The sequence below is a fragment of the Melopsittacus undulatus genome, chromosome Z (assembly GCF_012275295.1).
Source record: "Melopsittacus undulatus isolate bMelUnd1 chromosome Z, bMelUnd1.mat.Z, whole genome shotgun sequence".
Lineage (NCBI taxonomy): Eukaryota > Metazoa > Chordata > Aves > Psittaciformes > Psittaculidae > Melopsittacus > Melopsittacus undulatus.
In genome coordinates, this window is record NC_047557.1 from 97654451 (window position 1) to 97671712 (window position 17262).

General features: G+C 36.5%; 1 protein-coding gene across 1 annotated transcript; it reads left to right on the top strand.

Moving 5' to 3' along the window:
• The first annotated feature begins 540 nt into the window (after window positions 1-540).
• BCO1 (beta-carotene oxygenase 1) lies at window positions 541-16115 on the top strand. The gene is made up of 11 exons (XM_005152156.3): window positions 541-753; window positions 4274-4402; window positions 5765-5894; window positions 6955-7102; window positions 7956-8103; window positions 9082-9302; window positions 10135-10392; window positions 11542-11644; window positions 12489-12583; window positions 13944-14055; window positions 14670-16115. Exons 1-11 carry the CDS (start codon window positions 690-692, stop codon window positions 14840-14842), a joined length of 1581 nt encoding a protein of 526 aa, XP_005152213.2. The 5' UTR covers window positions 541-689; the 3' UTR covers window positions 14843-16115.
• The last annotated feature ends 1147 nt before the right edge of the window (window positions 16116-17262 follow it).

Here is a 17262-nt window from a genome sequence, read left to right on the forward strand (position 1 = left end):
TAATGGTGCCTGCTATGCTTACATAGAGTGGATTCAGGTCACATAGGGGAGAATATGTTATACTATTAGTGAAAAGATGTTTAATTCAAAGATGTGCCACTCAGTTCACCCTGGAACAGCTTGTATACAAAGAAACACAACACATGACTGTTAGTAATCATATTCTGTTAAATAATACTATAGCCTGATTTACACTTGACAGAATGGAAAGGATGACACCCTGCTCTGAAATGTTTGTCACTTCCCAAAAAGCCAAGTTCAGTACAGCAGGTAGAGATTTCTTCTCTTTTCCTCTCCCTACCTGCCAAATGAAGCAAGCACTCCAAGCATCTAAACTTGTCCCTGAAATGCTGAAGGTGATGTTCCAGAGTAATTCTGCCTGATTCCTGCTTGTGCCTGGCTGCTTCACATATATTCCTAGAGAGCAAACAGGTTTTTCTTGCTCCTCCTTTGAAGAAGTGAGTTCATTGTAATAAGAATGGGCAAAATTCTAGTGTATGTGCTAGGGATTAAAGATCAGCTAGTATAAATTGTCGATCTATAAGCCACGAGCCACTAGCTCTCTTTGCAGTTTGACCTTATCCTGATACGTAAGAGGCAAGCGCTGGTCTAAGCCCAGACAGGAGGGGAGCGCCAGGGCTGCAGCAGCGGCTGAGCACAGCACCCACAACACATTTGTTGCATGAGAGATGGAGATCATATTTGGTAGGAATAAAGAAGAACATCCAGAGCCCATAAAAGCTAAGGTGCAAGGTAAGTGAAAGAAAACCTGTTCTAGTACGTGTGCTTATGTTGGTGTTTTCAACGTTGTTTACCCAACACAACACTGGAAAACGGAAACTGCAGAAGTGAGAAAAGTGAGTTTTGTGTAAAGTACTGATCTCGGGTAGTATTTATGCACCAGCTGCAGGACTCGCCTCATTTCACATTTCTGTGTGCTTTTCAAAGGAGTCTAAACGGGATTCACTGGAGTTGCTGGCGAGGGACAAGTCTCGGGGTTTAATCTGGTGACAGACGCTCCCTCCCCCATGGCTCTGCTCTGGCTTTCGGTTTCTCCTTGCTGTAACCCTTCCCTACCCTCTCGGTGTCTGCTCACACTCTTCCCTGCCTCCTGAGGCAGTCACTAAAACTGGGACTCTTCAGCAGTACTATTGCTAAATAGGAAAGCAGCAGCAATGGAGGCAACGGTCTACCGTTAAAAAAGAGGGTTCAGAAGTCAATCTGTGCAGAGTACCGCTTACCGAAGCAGTTTTAAAAGGCTCTCTAGGGATAAACACTTGATCGATCTATTATTCTTATTGCTATTTTATACTTTACAGCAGAAGTTTTTGCTGTATTTACAGAAGTTTGCTGCTGAGAACCCTTATTTAGTAAATACATGCTGCCCAGTTTGAAATACATAGTGTGAGAAAGATACACATCTAGTATCAATTCTAAAGTCACTTCCTGAGTACAGTATGTGCTGCAGGACTTTGTTGTTGCTGTTCAGTTTGATAGCTGAGTCGGAAAAGACTTCGTTTGGAAGTGCTTTGCTACAATTTGCAGTGGATTTATGCCATTTAATTTCTGTTCCTCAAAATAAAAACTTACTGCTGAAACATTTGGTTTGCAAACAAACTATGTATGACCAGACTTGATCTGTATGATGCAATGGTTTATTTGAACAAAGCCTTAATTTTTCAGTAAATATTCCTTCATTGGTAATGGGAATAATTATTTCCCACTTATGAAAACTAAGGAAAACTTTGATCTCTTTAAATATTTTGCTAAGCCTGAGCCCTGCCAGTATTTTGGCTCCATGAGACTGTTGCTATGATAGTGAATAACATCCACGTATTTGGAGATCTTACGGTGCCACTGCCGTGTCTTGATGTGATATATAAAAGTACAATTATTTCCACATCAGATGAAAATCTGAAGCAAAATGATAGAAAGTCCAGATTTCTAAGGCTATTTAAGGACTATAGGATGCTGATTGATGCCAGTGTGATTTATAGAAGTTCTTAATTACTACTAGGCTGAACTTTCATCTAAAAACTTAACCTTTTGGTCTGTGCTTTTCATATTGGAATTGCCCCAGAAACTACACTGAATTAAACCAGAAGTTTCAGAAGCTGCATCAAATCCTCAGTGCCTTAAAAAGAAGATCCCCCTTTTTCCCGTTTATTTCTTCCAGAAAAGCTATTTTATTTGCCTGTTCTGGTACTTAGTAAGCACCATTATTCTGACATAGAGGAATAATCTCTAAACAAAATCTTTAGCCCTAGGAGCTGCAAAGTGTTCACTGAATTGTAGAAATATCTGCTTTTCTTGAGCGATGGCCCCAAAGCAGAAGTCAGCTGGACTTGGTCAAAATCTCACAAGACCTCATATGATGCAGAAGTATTACATTTTCACCATAGTGAAAGAGAGATTGGTTGCAGCAAGACCACATGCAGTCAGCCCAACTCAGTGTTAGCATTGCAGCCCATGCTCAGTGCAGAGATTTAGAGTGCTAAATGGAGCTGGTAGGAGGGTAGGAGCACAGAAGGCTACACTCACTACACTGCAGTGGCCCGTAGTATTGAGGAAATAGCAAAGCCTACAGTCTCCTGTTGCCAAACTACAGAAAACAGGAAGAAGGGAAGTGGCAAGAACAAGTGGCAAGAAGAGAAATGCTTGTATTTTAGGCATATAAACAGACTAAATTTGTTCAGCAATCAATATTCACTAGTCAGCCAAAATGATGTATCTATTTTGAATACATACTTCAAGATCACCATCCTATTCTCTCTGAAGGATTTTTTCTTCTGCTAACTCCTCATTGTCTTCTCATCAACTATTTTTAGCTACTCAAGTTTTGTGCAGTTATCTGTATTAAACATTAAACCTTGTTTATCTTATAAAAAAGCCCCTATGATTATTATATTGGAACTTCTTGTATTAGGCAAGAAAGGTTTTTTTTCAAGGCTCTTTCAGAATGTAATAATAACAGTAACAATAATAATAATAATAGTCAATCCATTATGTCAACAATATTTTATCTTCCTCACGTATTCCAGAACCGTAACAGTAATGAAGTTGTGTGAGTATTGTGGCATGCAGTTGGTTAGTCTGACTGAGAATATATTTTGTGTAAAGCTGACATTTACTCCATATCCTTCCTTTGCATGTGAATGTTTTTAACTTGTGTCCTTAATGTAACTTGTTTGAAGATATGGCACATGACTCTCTTTCCCTTACCTAAAATGATCAAAAAAGAAAATATTCTCTTAGAAAATGGCCAAAGTCCTAGGGTCTTGGAAAATGTTAGAGCAAAACAATTGTTACTCCTCTGCAACTGCATCAGCTTTAACAAAATTGAGCATTTCCATAGGAGGACATTTCTCTCTGCTGTAAAGGGAGTATTAATTACAAAGTGTGTCAATATGTTCAACATGGGATTAAATGATAAGGGGAATTAAAAGTTTGGAATAGCATTTTATGCAGAGACAATGTTCAGCACATGCACTGTGTGGATAAATAATAGTATGTGATCTTCAGTGCTCCCTCAGGAGGCATGCACACAAAGAAGCAAGTGAAGCATATCAATCTGAAATGCATTGTTCAGGTCTTTAATGAAATTCTTTGATTGTTGTTATTCTGTGTATCAGATGTGAGGCAACGTATTTCTTGCAGGGTTTTGATGAGGAACATTTCTTATTCAAACCTCAACAGTACTTATGTATTTTCATTACAATATTCTTACCCTTTATTTGTGTTCCAAACACCAACATTATGACTAGTGTCACAGAAGCACTCCCCAAATGACACTACATTATGCTTTGTAATTTTATTACTGAAATTTTCACTGGAATTCATTTAGCCTGAAGTTTAAATTGATGTACTGAAGGTGGGTGCAAGTCATATAACCTATAAAATGTGTTTATTTCTGACAAGCTCTAGCTTTTCCTGGCTTGAGGACAAAGGTTTAAATATATCACCTTAAAATCTGAGTGCAGGAAAGGAAGGTCTGATCTTATTTACTTCCTGTTATTTAGCAAATTATTCCAGCAATTTCATCTTCTTATAGTGATCTCATACAGCAATATTCATGCAGATTATTACTAGTGTCACAGTTTTGAGCAGATCGTATTTTAGTAAACCCAAACTCCAACATAATTATATGCTATTACAAATCTTGACACATCCATAGTGTAGCTGCCTATATGAAGCCTATGCTGTTGGGAAAATTATCCTCTTACATGGTCCTCACCTAAATGAATGGATTATGGTATCTCCTTTTTGTTTATAGGTCAGTTGCCCACATGGTTGCAAGGGATACTTCTCCGAAATGGCCCGGGGATGCACACAATTGGGGACACGAAGTATAACCACTGGTTTGATGGCATGGCTCTGCTGCATAGCTTTACATTTAAAAATGGTAAGTTCTTGCACATCAGGTTAAAAAAAACCCAAAACCAAACCCTAAAAACCCTACATTTTGGTGCCTTGTGTTGCTAATTCCCAATTTGATTAGTGTTATCAGTTTGCATGTTTCGTCTGCAGCATGGCATGTATGGTGAGGTGGGAGCCACCTTGGGGAAGGTCTGTCCAAACATACTCACACCTCACTCTCCACAGCAGCAGGAACAGCTCTGCAAAGCGATTTCCCCTTTTTTATGTTTTTCCTTTTTTTTCTGGAATGCTAAAGCTCAGAACTGTCTGCACTGCAGGACAGCCTCATCTCTGAGCTGGTCACTGCAGGGCACCCTGTGCCTTCCACCCCGAGCTCCCAGGTTTCCAGCTGGATCAACCAGTACAAGAACTGTAATACCCAAAGGTTTTTCAGTTGTGGATGAACAGCCTAGTTTCAAAGAAGCCTAACATTACCCCTTTGGGATTTGGCTGCAGCTACAGCAGCAGCCAGGAAAGAAACTGGGCCACTGTGTCACTTAACATACCAAACCTTGCTTATGTATACTTGACACCCCTGCAAGCAGTCCTCCTACTTATATTTGTGGAGAGAAAACAGGCAGCTCCTCTATCCAAACCAACCTCATTTTGTTTTCAGCTAGAGCACTTTATATGCATTCAGCTGTTTTACAATGTGGGGCAGAATTTTTTACACCTAGATTCTTCGTGCAGAAAGTATGTATCTGTAAAAGAACTGTGTTTTACTCCTTTCATCCTCTGTTCCCAGTGTTTTAGTTTCCATTTCTGTGACTGGAGGCATTTAATGCAACTGCAGGATCTCTTTGCATGTTCAGCTCCACATCTTTAACAAAATAACCTATAAAGAAAAGACCAGTATGTTTTATATTACTCACCCAAAGCAAACAGAGCTCAGTTGGTTCAATTCTAGTGTACCATTAGATTGTTTAGGATGGATATTGATACCTTCACGTAATTTGTTACTTTCTCATAACTTAATTTTGTCAATACAGATTTACCACCATTCGCACATTAATGTGTAAATAATCATTTTTACACAGATTGTCTATTTTACTGGAATAGTTTATCCAAATCTGTTCTTCCCTCTCCCCAGCCTTCCAGTATTGTCCAAAAGTGTTACGAGTCAAGGACTACAGTCAAACTGCTAGGCAATCTCAGCTGCCACAACAACAGTCCCGGGCTCCTTAGAGACCCTTCCAAACCAAGGAGTTATGGGCATTGCTGGCTTCACTGCAAACTTTCCTTAGCTAAAGGACAGCTGCTTGGGAAACTCTTTCTCTGACTTTACCTGTGCTAATTTTCTAAAGAACTCTGCATTAAACGTGATTGAAACCTGTTTGGCCTTTGCCAGGTGAAGTTTACTACAGAAGCAAGTATCTCCGAAGTGACACATACAACAGCAATATAGAAGCAAACCGAATCGTGGTGTCTGAGTTTGGAACTATGGCTTATCCAGATCCATGCAAAAACATATTTGCCAAGTAAGCAATGTGTTTTTTTCCCAGCAAAACTCTTCTGTCTGCTTCTTTCTCCAGCACAGATGTCTTTCTGTTTGCCCTGGACTCGTATTTACAAACACAAAATTTGTTTTGTAAGTTTACAATTGCTAAATATTGAATGAGATAGATCCAAGCATTGTACAGTCTGTGGGTTATTCTAAGGCAAATATTTATATTTATTTTAGCAGCAATATTGGGAGTTTTATTCACTATTGCAAATATTTTATTATAATTTTGAAAAAAAATCTTTTTCAAGTGTTTTGCAGAAGTTTGTAAAAATTATAATCTGTAAGAAGAGAAACAGTAAGGAAAAGATTAAGAGATAGCGAAGGCATTTATGCAAGTTTCATTTAACAAAATGATGAAAAGCATCAATAATTGAAATAAAATCAGAAAACTTGATTAAAGACTATTTTTACAAAAAAAAAGTGATGAAAAATGACAATTCTTTCTTGAGTCAGGTATAGTGCTTTGAAGGACTACATCAATAGGCCTGAGCTAATCCAACATTCAAAATCAGAACCACTGGGGATTACTTCAGTAGCTGCTTTCATACTGTTAGGAAGTATGATAGCTTTGTACATGTATATGAGAGGCAAGGTGTAAGCCATCATGTTATCTATCACCTGTCTTGTACAATTGGCATAGGTATTCCCTAATAAAGGCAAGTAGCTTACCCATCCCTCCTTCCTGGCTCAACTACCTCTGATGACCTTGCTACCCTGAGATAAGATGCTTTTCTTCTTTCATTATAATCAGGTAGTGCTGGCATTTTAAATTCAAAAGCGATATAAGCAACATTGGTTTGGCTTCAGGTAAATGTGATAAAATCCTACACTAATAAGAAGAACTGTCGAGCCCATATGTGAAGTTCAATCTTCTTTGAAATCATGACTGCTCTACAGGATAGCACCAGGAGCTAAAATATTCCATCAGGGATTATATGAATCCATCTGTTTTATGAAGACATACACTAAAAAACCCACCAGCTTCTGGATAGACACTGTTTGACCAGATTTTCACAAATTTTCCCTCTGTACAGGGCATTCTCCTATTTGTCTCATACCATTCCTGAGTTCACAGACAACTGCCTCATCAACATTATGAAAACTGGGGATGATTTTTATGCTACTGGTGAGACTAACTTCATCAGGAAAATTAATCCACAGACTCTGGAGACATTAGAGAAGGTATAAATGTCTGTCTGTCATTCTCGTTCCTTGTCTGATAATGAACAGAGTTTCGGGCTGGCTCATAAGGGTCTGTTAAACACGTGCAGGACACAGGTTAACCCAGAAAAATACATTTCTTCTCATAACATTCTCTTACTTCTGAATTTATGATAAAGTGGAATAGGGAAGATACCAGTTGTTTCAAGAACTCATGAATTCAAAACTAAGTCCTAGGTAGTTTGGGAAAAAATGTGCTGTTACTTGTACATAATCTAGGAAGGTTGCAGGAATAATACCATGATGACAAGGTTATTTTGGATGATTTCCATTATTATGCCTCTGTAGTTATCAAATGCTTTACATAAGTAGTAATTCAGTAGGTCAGTTATATGACTACTTGTCAAATACGTTATGCAAGATATTACTTAATTATTAAAGTGAAATCTTGAAAGATACAATGAGTTTTTTCTAGCAAACAGTACTCTAGGAGTACAATTTCTAAACTTTAAATCAAATAGAAACCTTTTGATCCAGAAGATTGCTAGACTCATAGCCAAGTTAAATAAACTGCTTTCAAGATTAAATGGGCATTTGCAGAGTAACTTCTTTAGCCAGTCCTCCTGTTGTGTTATGTAGCTGCAAGGGAAAGGTGAATGTAATTCAGATTCTGTAACTTGCTTTAGCCTTGAATCAGGAAATCGTTTGATTATATATGTAAGTAATTTGGCTTGTTGAAATTTCAAGACCTTTTGAAAATGGGGGACCAATAAAGGCTGCCAGTGATAAAAAGCTGGTGTATTTATGATGTTAGTGTAGATCAATTTTAATTCTCTTACACATCTCTAGTATGGCCTATGGTATGATTTTCCAGGTCGACTACACCAAATACACAGCAGTAAATCTGGCAACTTCTCACCCACACTATGACAGTGCGGGAAATATTCTCAACATGGGTACTTCAATAGTTGATAAAGGGAAGACAAAATACATGATATTTAAGATTCCTTCCTCTGTGCCAGGTAAGATACTTCTTTCATCCGTATTTTCTAGAAAATTGTTAGCAATTTCTTTTCTTCTGAGGTTAGGGGGTGGTGATACAGCTCTTCCAGAAACCAATAGCATTAATTTTGTTAATTTTAACTTACTGAGAGCTGCTTAGCTGCTCTGGGCATGTGCTATTAAAATTCAGAAGAATTTGACTTTGAATATTACTAGAATGAATTAACTCTTTTAGAAGAATTTGCATTCCCTGTATTATGATGTGTAGAAAGAGAATGAACAAAAACAATTTTAACTATAGGGCAGTACATATAATTTTAAGTTGTAAATTTCAATTTTCTTCATAAATGAAAATGCTCTTAATATGCTGATGTTGCAATTATAGGGAAGCATAATACCAAACAATACCTAATAGAGAGTAAATTCCTGTCTAACCTGGCCTACGCTAGGCCTTGCTGAAATAGTCCTTTGTTCACACAGCAAATTGCTTGCTATTTTTTCTTCAAAACAACCTTTTTTTAATGTTGTCTATTAAAATCAGCTGCTACTATGATGTCTGTCCCTTGGTTGAACAACCAAGAGGCCTTCCACAGTTGAAAGATAAGTTTGTCATTTCTAGCTGGGGCTCAAAACAAATTCAGTATAGACCAAACAGGAACATCTCCTTAGAAGTTCAAAAACATAAGACCATTTGATCTGCTGACTCAATTGAAATCTTTCTCCTCTGTGCTGGAACTTCTGAAGACAGTAAACAGTGGAAACAAATACTAAGGCAGGGGAGCTCTGTGTAAATGGATCCAGAGCTGAGATATTACTGCATTTCTTCACTCAGATGCAAACACCTATGTTAGGTATGCAAGAGTAAACACATCACTTTCTTAATAGGAATAAAGTGAGAAGAACATGTTGTTCTGCTTCATACATGGGAGAAATCGAAGCACAGGATGGTATTGGAATTTATAAGAAATATAATTTTATTTTTTATCATTTATATTCAGAAAGAGAAAAGAAGAAATCTCGCTTCAAACATCTGGAAGTGCTATACTCCATCCATTCTCGCTCTCTGCTCCACCCAAGCTACTACCATAGCTTTGGAATCACAGAAAATTACGTTGTCTTCGTAGAGCAGCCATTCAAACTGGATATGGTCAAACTGGCAACTGCTTACATGCGAGGCGTGAGCTGGGCTTCCTGCCTGGTCTTTAATAAGGAAGAGAAGGTATTTTTCCTAACGCTGAAGCAATGGAATCAGCCAGGCCAGTCTCTTCCACACTGCTCTGGGTTTTATCTGATTCATTAGTTTCAGTAATGCCTGATTTTTTTTTCAACCCTTGACTTTCATGTTGCATATCTTTTTAGAAGTTGTATTTTTTTTAATACTATTTCCTATCTTCAGAACTTTCACAAACAAATATCTGATGCTGAAGTGCTTGACCAAGAGGATTGTTTGGCATTGTTAAAAATACTGTGTGCTAGCAGAGAAATTCAGAACCACACTAGCATCCCTTTCACAATATATTATATAGATACATATGTATATTCTTATGTATATATATACATTATATATGTATTGTGGATAATAGACCTTATAATACTGTATACTATCCACAATACACAGTATTTTCTGGGGGCCAAGAACAAAACTTACGTGTCTGGGATGCTACTGTGGGTTTTTTTTCTGCAAAAAGATGTGCAACATGAATACATATATAATGTGTCTATATATGTACATATATAATGTATTGTGGACAATATACATTATTACACAGTATTATAATAATCAGATGTATTGCATCTGACAGGAGAGCCAGTCTAATGTAATATGCAACAGTAATATTAGTTTAAAGCTTTTCCACACTCATGTTACTTCGGCATTTTCTGGTCTTCAGCTTGGAACCTCTTGTCTCCTAGGAGCAAATCCTGAGTTCTTAATTTGCTTCAGCAGAAACAGACGATACATAAGAATGCTGATGGCTACCATTAGAAAACAGTTTTCTAAATAACTATTTGCTCTTTGTTAATATTTTAAAATAATGTTTCTTCTCTTTCAGACTTGGTTTCATTTTGTAGACAGGAGGACTAAAAAAGAAGTATCCACCAAGTTCTATACCGATGCTTTGGTGCTTTTCCACCATGTAAATGCTTATGAAGAGGATGGCCACATTGTATTTGATGTTATTGCCTACACAGACAACAGCTTATATGATATGTTCTACTTAAAAAACCTGACTACAGACTTTGAAGAGAATACCAAGCTTACCTCCATGCCATCCTGCAAACGATTTGTTGTTCCTCTACAGTACGACAAGGTAGAAAGAAAATGTCTTTTTAATCTGTTCTTTGATCAGGTATCTAAAATACATCAGTGTGAATAATGGGTGAATTATTAGTTGCCAGTCCTTATATGAAAATTTCTAATTCTTTAAAAATATTGTATACACAAAGTGTGCAGGAGTTCTGTTTTGTGTATGTATTGTGAGAAATGGCAGTGAACAGCAGGACCTACAGTCACATGGATGTAGCTTCAAATACCACCCACTATGGAGAGCAGGGCTATTGAGCATTTCTTTACCAGTGATATTATTTGTAAAATGCTGTCAAATATGAGCAGATTTATGAACTTGGCTATTGACTGGAAGGGCATGCATGAGTTTTTACACAATCTGTTTCTTCCACTTTACTTTACTCAAGCCTACATATACTCACACTCCCAACTGCTGAAATGGTTTTATTAAAATGAGAATATTTCATTAAAGGGAGAGATTTATCAGGAAGAGGAAAGATTTTATCTTTCAGTTTAATTTAAAACATCATTTTAAATCTTTGTTTTCAGGGAGGATTTTATACTGCCCAACAACTTGGGCAAGTTTCAGCCTGATACAACTGGAAGGGATAATACCTTTCTCTCTACATTGTAGAGTCTTACTGCTTTGTTCATGTCTCAAAAACAGTTACACGGCAGTGACAAAGCGTGTGTTGGATCACACCAGCTGTCCAAACTACCCTTCAATCTTCAGAATTCAGCAACAGTGTATTAAAAATGAGAGTGCATTATACCTGTTTTTGCACTCAGTTTATAGCAGGTGCAAGTGAACCTTGGTGACTTCTAATGGGAATTAGATACCTAATTCCTTGAAACACATCTTCATTAATTAAATTCACAAACTATGAAATCAAGTTATTGTTCTTCTGGAGCATAGCCATGTCTATCTAAACTTTTTTAAAGGCTTGTTTTATTAGAAATGTGATATATTCATCTGTGATACACTCAAATCCTCTGGATATAATAAGATTTCTAATAAAGAAGTCAGAATCTAATGCTACAATATAAACACCATACAAAGGAACTTCTTTGTTTAATCCCAAAAGGTGTCTATACTAATATCAAATCTGATAAAATATCTAAATTAGAAGCATATTCTTAGAGATATTACTTTCTCAGCATATGTCTCTTTCAGGATGCTGCAGTAGGTTCTAATTTAGTCAAACTTCCATCTACTGCAACTGCTGTAAAACAGAAAGATGGCAGCATCTATTGCCAGCCGGAAACCCTGTGTGAAGGTGAGACTTATCCATTATACAAATCTCAAATATGTTAAACACACATAGATGCGTTCTAATAATGCCTAACAGATTTTTATATATGTAAGATCTTTACAAAGGTAAAAGAAACAAAACTTTTAATTAATACGTTTAGTGTAGCTATTGACAATCTTTTTCTTCTTTACTTCCCTCCTAAGGGGCTATCCGGTAATGTATAACCCTGAACCTCTTATATATATATTTACCAAGAGTGAAATACTTTAAATGTCTGAAGTTACATCATTTTAATACTAACACAGGATCCCAGCTCTGATTTTACAACTGTTAATATGGCTTGCAAATCTACTTGTTGCAAGAGTAATTTTAATTAAATAGGTCTGTTGTAAATAGTAACTTCAGTTATTGTTGTATTTTATAAAGATTGCCTTTGAAAATTAATGTTTACACTTTTTTTTCATGGGATAATAACAGGAATATATAAAGAATATATATTTACCTAAAGTGAAAGCAATTCCTTAGAATGGTAGTTTCCACTTATATCTCAGATGTTGACGTCTCATGTATTTCTGAAGAAAGAAAAAAGAAAAAAAAACTAAATAAACAAACCCCCAAAATCCTCATAAATTCTAGTATAATGAATCCCTAAAAATAAAAATTTGCCATTTTTGAACTAACAAACAACCCTGGCTTAGTTTTGTTATGTCAATATCCATCTTCACCTTTTTAGAAGTTCAGGCATACAAAATCTACTCAACATACTGTTGAAGTTCTTCACAAAGCATAACATCATGAATATTAGCATATGTAAATATGTACATGAGTAATTTTTCTTCACTTGTTCCTATGTCTTTATTTTACCCAGGGATAGAACTGCCTCGCATCAACTATGACTACAATGGCAAAAAATACAAGTATGTCTATGCAACGGAAGTCAAATGGAGTCCGGTTCCTACAAAGGTATAATTAACATTTACAAAGTCAGAAACTGTATTTGTAGACAACAAATCAAATTAAAGCAGTTATAAGTAGGCCATGCTTTCCCAAAATACGGCCTAATCTCATTCATACATGCTAATTCAAAGTGTGTGGCTCTGAGGCCAGAAACTGAACTCTTGTTTTCAACATCAAGTTAAAGCTTCTAAACACTGCAGTTAGGTATGGACAAACCCTGTGTAAGTTGGACAGACTTTTTATAATTCTTATTCTGTGACTGTAGGGCAGTGGAAATTGAGGGTCACTGTTGGTTCTTGTATATAATTACCACAACTGATTACAAAATAAATCTGGATTTCTGCATGATGAAAGGAAATTTATGCAGTAATTCTGAGAGTAGCTCCAACAAATCTGCAAGTTTGTAATTTTCAATGTAGATAATCCATGCTTGACTCAAACATAGTAAAAAATGACATCAGGGTTTTTCTCATATCACATTTGTTTTTCCACAATAAAGAACATGTCAGATGTTCTTTATTGAATGGAGGCACAACAACCACGCATAGTCCTTAGGTAAGGTCTGATAGCAAAATGCTGTCATCTTGGTCAGAAGGGAGAATTCTACCAAATTCTTCCTCCAGTAATTTGGATAGTTTCATTTTTGTATAAACACATCTTTTGACTAAAAAGTTCAAAAGGGAAAAGAATATAACTGCATCTGTATGGGTAAAAAAAGGCCTTAACAGAATTGAACTGAAAATGCCATGCAACCCCATTGGTGATTAGTTTGGTCAGCCACTTACCCATTAGTATTGAGATGAAAATCTTCGGTAAATACCAGTATCTGTGTGGAATTCTTGCCCCATTGGTTTGATCTTTACACATCACTATTAATAGCCTTTGTTCTGGCACATATACTCTATCTAACAATAAGAAAGACTTGAGAAATACTGAGGTCACAATAAAAAGAAAATAATTCACAGAATTAGAAAGCAGAAGGTTTAAATCCTGTTTCCTGAATTACTACAGAATTGAAGTGATTTGGTGCATGTCACTTAATATCTGGGCCCTGGACTCTTCCTCTTTATAGTGAGGGCACTAATTATATGAAGTTCTCCTATGATGTCCAAGTATTTGTAAAATACTTGAAGTCCATAAATGAAAGGTGTAATTGTAATCTAATGGAATGGCATTTAAAGAACGTTGTGAGATTTTGCAGTCACTGAATGTAACTCCAAAGTTTAACATTTTCCAAGTGTTTCCCTCTTGTTACAGCACATGCCTTGTTGCTCTTCAGCTCTTAGCTAATCCTCCACATTGTACTTTTGGAATAAACCACTATCTGGGTCACTGACATTTTTCTTTTCTGGTCACAACAATTTAGATCGCAAAATTCAATGTCCAGACAAAGGAAATGCTCCACTGGGAAGAGGACCACTGCTGGCCTTCTGAGCCCGTTTTTGTTCCCAACCCTGATGCAAAAGAAGAGGATGATGGTAAAATGATGACAACATTCTGAAAGATGGGGTTACATGAGTTTTGCATTAAATCTCACAAGTTTCATTGTTTTTAGTCAAGGAAGCTGGGTTGTTGCTTGCACTGTGAGATTAAAATTAGCACCAGCCATTTTACTCCCACAAAGAAACCCAAAGCAATATTAGACTAAAATCAGCTTGTGTAATGTCCCAGTATAAACAGTAAAGCAATGCTTAGGACTTTTCAGAGAGCCTTGGAGCTGGAGTTATCAGCTGACTTCCCACTGCTGAAGCTATGGGAAGTCAGTGTTACAGATGAGAACATGAAGTGGCACTACAAGTATCCCTGAAATCTTGATCCAGTTCTGTTCTCAAGTGACTCCTTGCAAAGGCATGTGTGAAATAGTTGGAAGGATGAGTCCCGTAACTGCCAGGCACACAATTCAGTGTTTGCCTTTTTCCTTCCCAATGAACTGCAGGCAGACCAGGAAAAAGCACAGAAGGGAAGCATTCGTTATTTCTTTAAACTTTCAGTAGACTTTCACTTTTTGTCCTAAGATTCTTATGAAACAAGAATTGTTTTTCTGCTTGGTGTAACTGTTACGGGCTTCTAATTCTTCATTTGTATGTCACAGGTATTGTTCTGACGTGTATTGTGGTGTCTGATCCAAAGAAAGCACCCTTCCTGCTTGTCTTGGATGCTAAAACTTTCAAAGAATTGGGCCGAGCCATAATAGATGTAGAACTGCATTTGGACCTGCACGGAATGTTTATACCAGAGGAAGATTCTAAGACTGAAACTCAGTAAAATGCTACTTACTCTATTACACAAGCTTAGCCAACTTTATATGGAACGGGGGATAATATTTTTCAGGAACCAGTTTATCTTAGGACAAGACATGACTAAATATAAACTCTTCAATAATTATATAAAATATGTCATAAGAGATAACTTTTATTACAAATAATTATATGCACAAATGGTACATAACTACTCCAAAAGAAGAATAATCAGTCTGAAATGCTAATGTTATATACAACTTATGGGGCACAGAATAGGAGACAAATGTGACAACAGATGATTTATTTGAGTAGAATATAGCCTTCTCAGCAAATAAAGTACTGTATTTATAAGGTGATGCATACCATGAGTCACATGTGGCTGCAGCTCACGTAACTTTCATTGACTGTTTCAAAACTGCAGCTCACAATGAAAGTTGTCTCTTGCCATAAAACCTCACTATCTGCTATGATACTAATAACTCGTGGCAATGCATTCTCTTGGTGCTTGATTTCCTAAACTCCACCATAACCAAAATATTAAACTGAGGTGCTACAACTTTCTAATTTTGAACCTAAACCCCCCCAGCTTTGCTAATAAATTAATCACTGTTTTTCCCTTTTATGTTAACAAAAATGAGTAACTAGAAATAGAATATATGGGTTTATGTAGCATTCAATTATACTGTAGTGCTATTAAATCTTAAACACTTCCTATTTAAATCAGTTTTCCTTGAGGAAAATATCTGACATAGTATTTCATATAACTAGATGATTACATTGTGTGAAAGGTAAACAGAAATGCAGTACTTATTAGTATTGCTTAACAGTACATATATAAATGAGAGCAGAACTCAGATACACGAGTGCAACAAATTGTTTACGGACAAGAGTGAAAGACCCAATATAAACCTCATCTGAACTACACAGTAGCTGAAACAACATGATATTGTTCCTACAGCCAAGCATTTGCTTTATTGTATGCTTAGAAGCATCCATATTCAGACATGGATTTATCATTGCCTGTAACAGATGCTTCCTAATAAAAGTACACAACTCTCATTCATAGTCACAATTAAAAAGCACATCTCAACAGAGTTCAAATGCCAAGTATACCGTGACTGGCTTTTGTTACAGGAATGGCATTTCCTAATCATAGAATCATAGAATAGTTAGGATTGGAAAGGACCTCAAGATCATCTAGTTCCAACCCCCCTGCTATGGTGGGGTCATTCACATTCACATCCCCTGAATGTATTTTTGTTTTCTGATTTGGGACATTGATTTTTCTTTGAATGAGAGCCTTTTAAATTTTAATTGTATTTTCCTATTACAGCTACCTTTACTGTTAGAGGCAGTTTTACTGATGGAGAAAATCAGGTGTACATCCATGCATTTTAGGTGTTCAACTGGTCTGTATGCATCAACTCAGGTACCTCTCTTTTTATACACACTCTCATCGCATCTCTGCTGCTCACAGTGTTTTACATAGATAGGAAACAGGATGAAATTACTGTCATTTACTATCCTCCCATCACATGGGAATCTGGGCTTTGGTGACTGGTTTGTCATTATGTAAGATGTTTACAGCAGATCATGAACTGAACCAACATCATCCACAGTTCTTGCTGGCTCTGTAACAAATGTACCTCCCTTTCTCTGCTTGAGCCTTTGCAGTTTGATGTTATAAAGAATATACAGGCTATTTTTCATTTAACAAGAGTTCACTGTAGTCAGCTGTACAGTTAAGATATGCAGTTTTGGACATCCAGATGTTTATACATTCCATGAAATGAAAATAGACGATTTCAGTAAAGTGTGCCTGCATACATAGTTAATCTTAAGTGTTTTCAAGGCATATTAAACCTACTATTTAAGAGAACTTTATCTTCTGAAGAAAAAACTGAGTTTTAGTCTTGTAAGTAATATGGAACAAGCACTAGAATAGAAAACTGACTTCTCGTGTTGGCAAAGGACACTGGCTGTGGGGCTGTTTTTTCTAATTCAAAAAAGTTTGGATTTAACAAGTCTCCACAAATACTTCTGGCATTATAAGGTGGTAATGAATCAAAAGTCTAACAGTTACTATAGATTTCCTTATGAGAGTTTGTCTTCAGAATTTCTTGTGTAGAATTCATAGTGTTATGCTTTCAGATGATCATGAGTTTGGATACAAGAGTTACTTGATATCTGAGGAGCTAATTCTAGATGATCACATGATGGGAATATTCATCATAAAAACAAATCAGATTTGTTATCTTCAGTCCAAGAAAGCAAATGTGTTGCTTATATTCATGCATACTGCAGATCACAGAAAATAAATTATAAGAACTTTTCTTGGGTATAATTTTTAAACAAAGTATGCTGTATTCCTGTAATGAATGGGAACCTAGCTAGGAGTTGAATCCCCCTCATGACTGAGAGACGTAACAAAATACGTTTTTTGCC

Coding starts and splice junctions, on each gene's coding strand:
- BCO1 (XM_005152156.3), top strand. CDS start 690: ATGGAGATCATATTTGGTAGGAATAAAGAAGAACATCCAGAGCCCATA. Junction 754..4,273: donor CATAAAAGCTAAGGTGCAAG/GTAAGTGAAAGA, acceptor TTTTGTTTATAG/GTCAGTTGCCCACATGGTTG. Junction 10,393..11,541: donor TTCCTCTACAGTACGACAAG/GTAGAAAGAAAA, acceptor TGTCTCTTTCAG/GATGCTGCAGTAGGTTCTAA.